Source organism: Oncorhynchus kisutch, unplaced genomic scaffold, assembly GCF_002021735.2.
Source record: "Oncorhynchus kisutch isolate 150728-3 unplaced genomic scaffold, Okis_V2 Okis04b-Okis11a_hom, whole genome shotgun sequence".
Lineage (NCBI taxonomy): Eukaryota > Metazoa > Chordata > Actinopteri > Salmoniformes > Salmonidae > Oncorhynchus > Oncorhynchus kisutch.
The window spans coordinates 5,879,776-5,891,070 of record NW_022261981.1 but is presented as its reverse complement, the minus strand read 5'-3'; the positions used below and the strand labels follow the sequence as shown (position 1 = coordinate 5,891,070).

General features: G+C 46.1%; 1 protein-coding gene across 3 annotated transcripts in view; it reads right to left on the bottom strand.

Annotated features, from left to right (window-relative positions):
• Positions 1–11,295, bottom strand: part of pald1a (phosphatase domain containing paladin 1a) — a 115,280-nt gene that overhangs the window by 58,699 nt on the left and 45,286 nt on the right. For all 3 annotated transcript variants that reach the window (XM_031813075.1, XM_031813074.1, XM_031813076.1), the window contains 8 exons: positions 10,655–10,730; positions 7,498–7,649; positions 3,980–4,067; positions 3,570–3,674; positions 2,819–2,914; positions 2,018–2,152; positions 1,334–1,450; positions 991–1,170 (listed from right to left, as the gene is read on the bottom strand). In XM_031813075.1, the coding sequence (XP_031668935.1) occupies positions 991–1,170; positions 1,334–1,450; positions 2,018–2,152; positions 2,819–2,914; positions 3,570–3,674; positions 3,980–4,067; positions 7,498–7,649; positions 10,655–10,730 (949 nt within the window). The remainder of the gene's footprint in view (positions 1–990; positions 1,171–1,333; positions 1,451–2,017; positions 2,153–2,818; positions 2,915–3,569; positions 3,675–3,979; positions 4,068–7,497; positions 7,650–10,654; positions 10,731–11,295) is intronic.

The window sequence follows — 11,295 nt, the reverse complement described above, 5'->3', positions numbered from 1 at the left end:
CTATAACAGCCTCCACTCTTCTGGGAAGGCTTTCCACTAGATGTTGTAACATTGCTGCTATAACAGCCTCCACTCTTCTGGGAAGGCTTTCCACTAAATGTTGGAATGTTGCTGTGAGGACTTGCTTCCATTCAGCCACAAGCACATTAGTGAGGTCTGGGGCAGTGATGTTGGGCGATTAGGTCTGGCTCACAGTCGGCGTTCCAATTAATCCCAAAGGTGTTCAATGTGGTTTAGGTCAGGGCTCTGCAGGCCAGTCAAGTTCTTCCACACCGACCTTGACAAACCATTTCTTTATGGACCTCGCTTTGTGCACAGGGGTATTGTCATGCTGAAACAGGAAAGGGCCTTCCCCAAACTGTTGCCACAAAGTTGGTAGCATAGAATCGTCTAGAATGTTGTTGTATGCTGTAGCATTAAGATTTCCCTTCACTGGAACTAAGGGGCCTAGCCCGGACCCTGAAAAAGAGCCCCAAACCATTATTCCTACCCCACCAAACTTTACAGTTGTAACTATGCATTCAGGCAGGAAGTGTTCTCCTAGCATCCGCCAAACCCAGATTCTTCCGTCGGACTGCCAGATGGTGAAGCGTGATTCATCCCTCCAGAGAACACGTTTCCACTGCTCCAGAGTCCACCTGTCGGCCACCAGCCGATGGTGATCATAGGTTTGTGTGCGGCTGCTCATCCATGGAAACCCATTTCTTGAAGCTCCTGAGGAACAGTTTTTGTGGTGATGTTGCTTCCAGAGGCAGTTTGGAACCCGGTAGTGAGTGTTGCAACCGAGGCCAAATGTTTTTTACGCGCTACGCGCTTGAAAGTCACTGTGCTCTTCAGTAAGGCCATACTACTGCCAATGTTTGTCTATGGAGATTGCATGGCCGTGGGCTCGATTTTGTTACACCTGTCAGCAACAGGTGTGGCTGAAATAGCCTAATCCACTAATGTGAAGGGCTGTCCACATACTGCTGTATATATAGTGTATAGTACCTCTATCTGCGTGGGGTCTGTAGCGGGGACAGGGATGTGTTGCCCCATACAGGAAGGCTCTCTGGGGGTGAAGATCTGTCCGTTCCCCTCCAGAACCAGCTCCTCCTGCAGGTTGACCCACAGGACGTGGCTGTACTTCCTCTTCTCATCCGTCAGGTAGGTCAACACCGCACCTGTCGCCTACAGAACACACAACCCGTTCAGTTCAGCTTCACAGACAAACTTACAAGATCAACTGGGGACGTCTTCAAAAGTCATGTCTGCTAAAGAGAAACGGCTGAAATGAGCATTTTGGACATTTGACCAGATGTGATAGAGGCTACGGGCTTGGTGTTGATCATACCTCTGATGTAGGCTGTGACATGCCGTAGACAGGCATCTTGGGGACTCTTCTGAAGTTAGCCACCTTCATCTCCTTCACTGTGCTGAGTATGTCTGGAGACAGGTACTCATGAGCAACCTGCACACACACACACACACACACACACACACACACACACACACACACACACACACACACACACACACACACACACACACACACACAGTAAGTCAATAAGATAATGAGTTAGATTTCCAGTGACTGTATTCATTACACAAGGCAAACAAACATGGACTGGGTTCCATGTTCTGCAGTGGATCTGACTGGGTTCCATGTTCTGCAGTGGGTCTGACTGAGTGTGATGTTCTTCAATGGGCCTGACTGGGTTCCATGTTCTGCAGTGGGTCTGACTGAGTGTGATGTTCTTCAATGGGCCTGACTGAGTGTGATGTTCTGCAATGGGTCTGACTGAGTGTGATGTTCTTCAATGGGCCTGACTGGGTTCCATGTTCTGCAGTGGGTCTGACTGAGTGTGATGTTCTTCAATGGGCCTGACTGAGTGTGATGTTCTGCAATGGGTCTGACTGAGTGTGATGTTCTGCAGTGGGTCTGACTCAGTGTGATGTTCTGCAATGGGTCTGACTGAGTGTGATGTTCTGCAGTGGGTCTGACTGAGTGTGATGTCATTTGGTGGGAGGTTCTCACCAGAACGCGGGCTCCCTTGGTGACGAGATCAGGCGGAGCGGAGAGTTCTGATAGGTCCATACAGGCCAGCAGGCGGTACACCCAGGGGTGAGCACACAGCCACTGGCTGAAGTTGGACGCAAAGCCAAGGGAATACTGCAACACCACAAAACAGACAAAGATTGAGATGTCTGTTTGCCATGGTAAAAACAGACATAAAGACTGAGATGTCTGTTTGCCATGGTAAAAACAGACATAAAGATTGAGATGTCTGTTTGCCATGGTAAAAACAGACATAAAGATTGAGATGTCTGTTTGCCATGGTAAAAACAGACATAAAGACTGAGATGTCTGTTTGCCATGGTAAAAACAGACATAAAGACTGAGATGTCTGTTTGCCATGGTAAAAACAGACATAAAGATTGAGATGTCTGTTTGCCATGGTAAAAACAGACATAAAGACTGAGATGTCTGTTTGCCATGGTAAAAACAGACATAAAGACTGAGATGTCTGTTTGCCATGGTAAAAACAGACATAAAGATTGAGATGTCTGTTTGCCATGGTAAAAACAGACATAAAGACTGAGATGTCTGTTTGCCATGGTAAAAACAGACATAAAGATTGAGATGTCTTCGTATTTGAGATGTATTGGGTAAAAACAGGACACTTGTCATCTCAAAGCACAAACAATGACAGACAGAAAACCAGCACAATCAATGCTAAATAACATTGGCCTGTATGTATGTGTGAAAGATAATACTCGCTTGTCAAAAGTAGTGCACTATAAAGGGAATAGGGAACCATTTGGGACAACACCATACCTGTTCATGAAGATACGCGTTGAACACAATCAGGTAGAAATAACGCTCCAGGCTCTGGATGGCTCTGTGGAGAAAGTAGTCTTTGGTCGTGCTTCCCTAGAAGAGACAGACATCAAGGAGTCAGACAGTAGTCTTTGGTCGTGCTTCCCTAGAAGAGACAGACATCAAGGAGTCAGACAGTAGTCTTTGGTCGTGCTTCCCTAGAAGAGACAGACATCAAGGAGTCAGACAGTAGTCTTTGGTCGTGCTTCCCTAGAAGAGACAGACATCAAGGAGTCAGACAGTAGTCTTTGGTCGTGCTTCCCTAGAAGAGACAGACATCAAGGAGTCAGACAGTAGTCTGGTACGGCCCCCTAGAAGAGACTGACATCAAGGAGTCAGACAGTAGTCTGGTACGGCCCCCTAGAAGAGACTGACATCAAGGAGTCAGACAGTAGTCTTTGGTCGTGCTTCCCTAGAAGAGACAGACATCAAGGAGTCAGACAGTAGTCTTATAGCTCCCTAGAAGAGACAAACATCAAGGAGTCAGACAGTAGTCTTATAGCTCCCTAGAAGAGACAAACATCAAGGAGTCAGACAGTAGTCTTTGGTCGTGCTTCCCTAGAAGAGACTGACATCAAGGAGTCAGACAGTAGTCTTATAGCTCCCTAGAATCATAACATACTAGCTAAGCACAGCAGCATCATATTACTGTATCAGCATCATCATAGAGTACTGATAAAGTTTTGATCAATCTGAAACATAAACCCACCTGAATTTGAAAATCATCTCCGATCGCTTCAAGCTTCTTCTTATTTTCATACATTGCTTCTTTTATGTTGTGCATTTCTGAACACAGAGCGATCGCTTGGTCAACCTGAAGAACCAGAGAGACAGTCTATGAGGCTGCGGCAGGGTCGCCTAGTGGTTAGAGTGTTGGACTAGTAACCGGAAGGTTGCAAGTTCAAATCCCCGAGCTGACAAGGTACAAATCTGTCGTTCTGCCCCTGAACAGGCAGTTAACCCACTGTTCCTAGGCCGTCATTGAAAATAAGAATTTGTTCTTAACTGACTTGCCTAGTTAAAAAAAGGTCAAATATTAAAAAATATATATTTTAAATTATTTAGATGCTGATGTATCACAATGTATCTAACGAGTTAACATATTTCAGCATCACTCACCTCTTCCATGACCTGTTGGCCTTCAGGTAGTCTGTTGATGAGGGTCTGAATGACTTGGAACAGGGGCTTGGCTTCTGCCTCTTCCACTCTGAAAAACAATAACAAACCGGACAGGCGGCCATCTTTAAAATGCTTCATTCCAACTACATCCCCAGTGGTTTATTATGACACTGATCAACCAATCATTTGTTACCTTTATTTTACTAGGCAAAGAACACATTCTTATTTTCAATGACGGCCTAGGAACAGTGGGTTAACTGCCTGTTCAGGGGCAGAATGACAGATTTGTACCTTGTCAGCACGGGGGTTTGAACTTGCAACCTTCCGGTTACTAGTCCAACGCTCTAACCATTGGGCTACCCCGCCGCCCCCAATATAGGCCTACCCTGCCGCTACCCTGCCGCCCCCAATATAGGCCTACCCAGTGGGCAAATCTGGTTATAATGATGTTAACTCAAGCAGAAAAACAGTTTGCAAACAGAAAACATAATTTACACGTCACGAGACAAATGTTGCCCTCTGGGTATAATCTGGATCAATGTCATAGTGACGGTTCTTAATTGTCTGGTAAAATAAAGGTAAACAATGTCTTAGATGCAATGACAGCCTGGCAATACACTACATACACCAAAAGTATGTGGGACACCCCTTCAAATGAGTGGATTCGGCTAGTTCAGCCACACCCATTGCTGACAGGTGTACAGTCATGGACAAAAGTTTTGAGAATGACACAAATATCAATTTTCACAAAGTTTGCTGCCTCAGTTTGTATGATGGCAATTTGCATATACTCCAGAATGTTATGAAGAGTAATCAGATGAAATGCAAAGTCCCTCTTTGCCATGCAAATGAACTGAATCCCCCAAAAAACATTTCCATTGCATTTCAGCCCTGCCACAAAAGGACCAGCTGACATCATGTCAGTGATTCTCTCGTTAACACAGGTGTGAGTGTTGACGAGGACAAGGATGGAGATCACTCTGTCATGCTGATTGAGTTCGAATAACAGACTGGAAGCTTCAAAAGGAGGGTGGTGCTTGGAATCATTGTTCTTCCTCTGTCAACCATGGTTACCTGCAAGGAAACACGTGCCGCCATCATTGCTTTGCACAAAAAGGGCTTCACAGGCAAGGATATTGCTGCCAGTAAGATTGCACCTAAATCAACCATTTATTGGATCATCAAGAATTTCAAGGAGAGCGGTTCAATTGTTGTGAAGAAGGCTTCAGGGCGCCCAAGAAAGTCCAGCAAGCGCCAGGACCATCTGCTAAAGTTGATTCAGCTGCGGGATCGGAGCACCACCAGTACAGAGCTTGCTTAGAATGGCAGGTGCCAAGAAGGGCAGCAAAGAAGCCACTTTTCTCCAGGAAAAACATCAGGGACAGACTGATATTCTGCAAAAGGTACAGGGATTGGACTGCTGAGGACTGGGGTAAAGTCATTATCTCTGATGAATCCCCTTTCCGATTGTTTTGGGCATCCGGAAAAAAGCTTGTCCGGAGAAGAGAAGGTGAGCGCTACCATCAGTCCTGTGTCATGCCAACAGTAAAGCATCCTGAGACCATTCATGTGTGGGGTTGCTTCTCAACCAAGGGAGTGGGCTCACTTACAATTTTGCCTAAGAACACAGCCATGAATAAAGAATGGTACCAGTACATATTCAGAGAGCAAATACTCCCAACCATCCAGGAACAGTTTGGTGACGAACAATGCCTTTTCCAGCATGATGGAGCACCTTGCCATAAGGCAAAAGTGAGAACTAAGTGGCTCGGGGAACAAAACATCAATATTTTGGGTCTATGGCCAGGAAACTCCCCAGACCTTGATCACATTGGGAACTTGTGGTCAATCCTCAAGAGGCGGGTGGACAAACAAAAATCCACAAATTCTGACAAACTCCAAGCATTGTTTATGTAAGAACGGGCTGCCATCAGTCAGGATGTGGCCCTGAAAATAATTGACAGCAGCATGCCAGGGCGGATTGCAGAGGTCTTGAAAAAGACGAGTGAACACTGCAGTATTGACTCTTTGCATCAACTTCATGTAATTGTCAATAAAAGCCTTTGACACTTATGAAATGTGTCACGAGTCCGACCGAGGGTGGCTTCCCTTCCCGGTCAGGTGGCGCTCAGCGGTCGTCGTCACCGGCCTATTAGCTGCCACTGATCGTCTTTCCTCCCCCTCCTTGTATGTTTATTGGTAGCACCTGTTCGTGAATGATTAGTTGGGCTTTAGACAGCCGGCCCGCCTGTTTCTTTGTGCGGGATTAATTATTGTGACCTTCGGTTCTGTAGTAGAGGAACGTGTTTGTTCCTGGTCGTGTATTTCGGTTGTACTATTTTCGGCCCCCGTGTTTGGGGCAGTTTGGTTGTGAGCACCCTGTGGTGCGTTGGTGCATTAAAGAGCACAGCATTGCACTCTCTGTTCCCTGCGTCTGACTCCACACCCACGACACCCGGAGCATTACAAAATGCTTGCAATTATACTTCAGTTTCCATAGTAACATCTGACAAAAAAATCTAAAGACACTGAAGCAGCAAACTATGTGGAAATTAATATTCGTGTCATTCTCAAAACACAGCCATGCAATCTCAATACACAAACACTGGCACTAGAATGTAGAAGGTAGTAGAATGGCCTTACTGAAGAGCTCAGTGACTTTCAATGACTTTCAATGTTGCCCCATCGTAGGATGCCACCTTTCCAACAAGTCAGTTCATCAAATTTCTTCTCTGCTAGAGCTGCCCCTGTCAACTGTAAGTGCTGTTATTGTGAAGTGGAAACGTCTAGGAGCAACAACGGATCAGCCGCAAAGTGGTAGGCCACACAAGCTCAGAGAACAGGATCAGCTGGAGTGGTGTAAAGCTCGCCGCCATTGCACTTTGGAGCAGGGGAAACGCGTTCTCTGGAGTGATGAATCACGCTTCATCAGCTGGCAGTCCAACGGAGAAAACTGTGTTTGGCGGATGCCAGGAGAACACTACCTACCCGAATGCATAGTGCCAACTGTAAAGTTTGGAGGAGGAATAATGGTCTAGGGCTGTTTTTCATGGTTCGGGCTAAGCCCCTTCATTCCAGTGAAGGGAAATCTTAATGCTACAGCATACAATGACATTCTAGACGATTCTGTGCACAAAGCGAGGTCCATGTAGAAATTGTTTGTTGAGATCAGTGTGGAAGAACTTGACTGGCCTGCACAGAGCCCTGACCTTAACCCCATCGAATACCATTGGGATGAATTGGAACGCCAACTGCGAGCCAGACCTAGTCACCCAACATCAGTGTCAGACCTCACTAATGTGCTTGTGGCTGAATGGAAACAAGTCCCCGCAGCAACATTCCAACATCTAGTGGAAAGCCTTCTCAGAAGAGTGGAGCAAAGGGGGGACCAACTCCACATTAATGCCTATGATTTTAGAATGAGATGTTTGACGAGCAGGTGTCCACATACTGTTGGCCATGTAGTGTATCTCTAGGAAAGGGTACAGTTTGGTTGCAGAGGTTGAGTCCTGTCTTACTGTGGTGGTTCCTGGGTTGTCTTCAGGTGGTTGAGGACCAGGGTCCCCAGGATCATGGCTAGATTGGTCCGCCCTACCCCCACCTGACAGCTGAACAACAGGGCAGGCAGAGGCCTGGAAACATCCCTTCTCAAAGACAGGTTGGGGCTTTCCTGAAAACACGCAACACAAATACAAGGGATTGGAAAACACCACATACAAATGAAAAAGTTGCACTTTAAATCTCTCCTAACTTTATTTGACCAACTCATCTGGAGTTTCTAGCTGTCCTGGAAACCAACACACACATTTGAAAAGGAATTGGGAGTCTGTTGCTGGTCTCTAGTCTACCACCTGACCATGTGACCAAACTGTTAGAGGATTCCCATTTGTCAGAAAGAAAAAGACCGGCCGACCAGCTGTTATTATCACCAAAACTATTAATAAAACCACTGTTTGTTTAGCAGTCTAGTGCAGCTGCTACCAGAAATGTGACATACATTTGGCGCCATGTGATTAAGATGGTTTTTGAACTGAAGCTCCCCACCCCAAGCCTGAGCCAGTCTGTGTTACCATGCCAACTCCTTGTCACTCATTGCCATGACATGGTTTGATGATGAAAGCAATCAAGTTGACAAGAGCACAAGCAGATCTGGGACCCCCCCCCCCCCCCCGCCCCTTTCAACCACTGAAACAGGAAGTGTGAAGAAATGTATCAGGAAGCTATCACAGACCTAGCAAACACTGTAGAGCGACAGTCAGACAGACAGACAGACACTCGACAGACAGACAGGCAGGCAGACAGACAGACAGACAGACAGACAGACAGACAGACAGACAGACGGACAGACAGACAGACAGACAGAGATGAAACAGAGCAGAGCAGCAGCAGGAATTAACACTCTGTCCCAAATACCAACCTATTCCCTAACTACTGCACTACGTTTGACCACTGGAAACAACCACTTTCCAACCACAGAGAACTGGACAGTCTGCCTGTCACTAGAGAAACAGTCACTCCAAAAAGACTAAACAGAAAGAAAGACAGAAAGAAAGACAGAAAGACAGAAAGAAAGACAGAAAGAAAGACAGAAAGAAAGACAGAAAGACAGAAAGAAAGACAGAAAGAAAGACAGAAAGACAGAAAGAAAGACAGAAAGAAAGACAGAAAGACAGAAAGAAAGACAGAAAGAAAGACAGAAAGAAAGAAAGAAAGAAAGAAAGACAGAAAGAAAGACAGAAAGACAGAAAGAAAGACAGAAAGACAGAAAGACAGAAAGAAAGACAGAAAGAAAGACAGAAAGAAAGACAGAAAGAAAGAAAGACAGAAAGAAAGAAAGACAGAAAGAAAGACAGAAAGAAAGACAGAAAGACAGAAAGAAAGACAGAAAGAAAGACAGAAAGAAAGACAGAAAGACAGAAAGAAAGAAAGAAAGAAAGACAGAAAGAAAGACAGAAAGAAAGAAGAGCACATCCTGTACAGATGAAGGTGTGAAGTTAGATGTGAGGCTTAATGTCATATTCAGAATAACTATTATGGTTATTGGTGATGGATGGGGCACAGCAATGCACAGTGTGAGAGTGGGGTCAAACCTCCCATCTTCTGTCTCAGTACCTGGCTGAGAATCTCCAGGTGTTCTAGAATGTTCCACTCATGAATATATTTAATGTCTCCTGTAAACACATCAGGGTAAGTACAGAACATCCTGTCCAGGTGCAGCCCTGCCGGATCACTGCTGTTAGATCAGAGCCTGTAAGGACCTGGGTACAGGAAGTACAGATCATCCTCAGGATGTTTCTAGCAGATGATAGAAGGCGGGGCCATCACGCTCAACCACCATTTAAGGACAGGATATAAAGGTGATTGGATGGTGCATCAAATCAACAAACAGTTGAATGAAAAAGGAGGCAGGTTCACATACGAGGTAGACACACTCCAAACTGGAAGAGGAAGAGATACGAGTGTGACTACCTTAAGACGAATACAAGAGGGTTCACCCCGAGAACACTAAGAACCCCCTCACCCCGAGAACACTAAGGACCTCCTCACCCTGAGAACACTAACAACCTCCTCACCCCGAGAACACTAAGGACCTCCTCACCCCGAGAACACTAAGAACCCCCTCACCCCGAGAACACTAACAACCTCCTCACCCCGAGAACACTAAGGACCTCCTCACCCCGAGAACACTAAGGACCTCCTCACCCCGAGAACACTAAGGACCTCCTCACCCAGAGAACACTAACAACCTCCTCACCCTGAGAACACTAAGAACCTCCTCACCCCGAGATCACTAAGATCCTTATATCCTTCCTGTTGGCCCTGTCCGGGGGTGTCCTCAGATGGGGCCACAGTGTATCCTGACCCCTCCTGTCTCAGCCTCCAGTATTTATGCTGCAGTAGTTTATGTGTCGGGGGGCTAGGGTCAGTTTGTTATATCTGGAGTACTTCTCCTGTCCTATTCGGTGTCCTGTGTGAATCTAAGTGTGTGTTCTCTAATTCTCTCCTTCTCTCTTTCCTTCTCTCTCTCGGAGGACCTGAGCCCTAGGACCATGCCCCAGGACTACCTGAGATGATGACTCCTTGCTGTCCCCAGTCCACCTGACCGTGCTGCTGCTCCAGTTTCAACTGTTCTGCCTTATTATTATAAGACCATGCTGGTCATTTATGAACATTTGAACATTTTGGCCATGTTCTGTTATAATCTCCACCCGGCACAGCCAGAAGAGGACTGGCCACCCCACATAGCCTGGTTCCTCTCTAGGTTTCTTCCTAGGTTTTGGCCTTTCTAGGGAGTTTTTCCTAGCCACCGTGCTTCTACACCTGCATTGCTTGATGTTTGGTGTTTTAGGCTGGGTTTCTGTACAGCACTTTGAGATATCAGCTGATGTACGAAGGGCTATATAAATACATTTGATTTGATTTGATTAAGAACCCTCCTCACCCAGAGAACACTAAGGACCTCCTCACCTTGACAACACTAAGAACCCTCCTCACCCTGACAACCCTCCTCACCCAGAGAACACTAAGTACCCTCCTCACCCTGACAACACTAAGAACCCTCCTCACCCAGAGAACACTAAGGACCCCCCTCACCCTGAGAACACTAAGAACCCTCCTCACCCTGAGAACACCAAGAACCCTCCTCACCCTGACAACACTAAGAACCCTCCTCACCCTGAGAACAGTAACAAAGGCATCAAAATCCTCCTCTAGAGGTGCTCCCTCCATCGGTAGTGGCAGCCGGTAGTACCTGAGAGCGAGAGAGATAGAGAGACAGACAGAGAGAGAGAGAGAGACAAAGAAAGAAGAGAGAGAGAGAGGGAAAGAAAGGAGAGAGAGAAGAGAGAGGGAAAGAAAGGAGAGAGAGAAGAGAGAGGAGAGAAGAGAGAGACAGACAGAGAGAAGAGAGAGAAGAGAAAGAAAGGAGAGAGATAGAGAGATAGAAGAGAGAAGAGAGAGAGAAAGAAAGAAGAGAGAGAGAGACAAAGAAAGAAGAGAGAGAAAGAGAGGGAAAGAAAGAAGAGAGAGAGAAGAGAGAGAGGAGAGAAGAGAAAGAAAGGAGAGAGATAGAGAGATAGAAGAGAGAAGAGAGATAGAAGAGAGAAGAGAGAGAGAAAGAAAGAAGAGAGAGAAGAGAGAGAAAGAGAGAGAAGAGAGAGAAAGAGAGAGAAGAGAGAGAAAGAGAGAGACAGAGAGAGAGAGAAACAGAGACAGAGACAGAGAGACAAAGACAAAGACAGAGACAAAGAAAGAAGAGAGAGAGAAAGAGAGAGAGAGACCGAGAGAGAGGGAAAGAAAGAAGAGAGCGAAAGAGA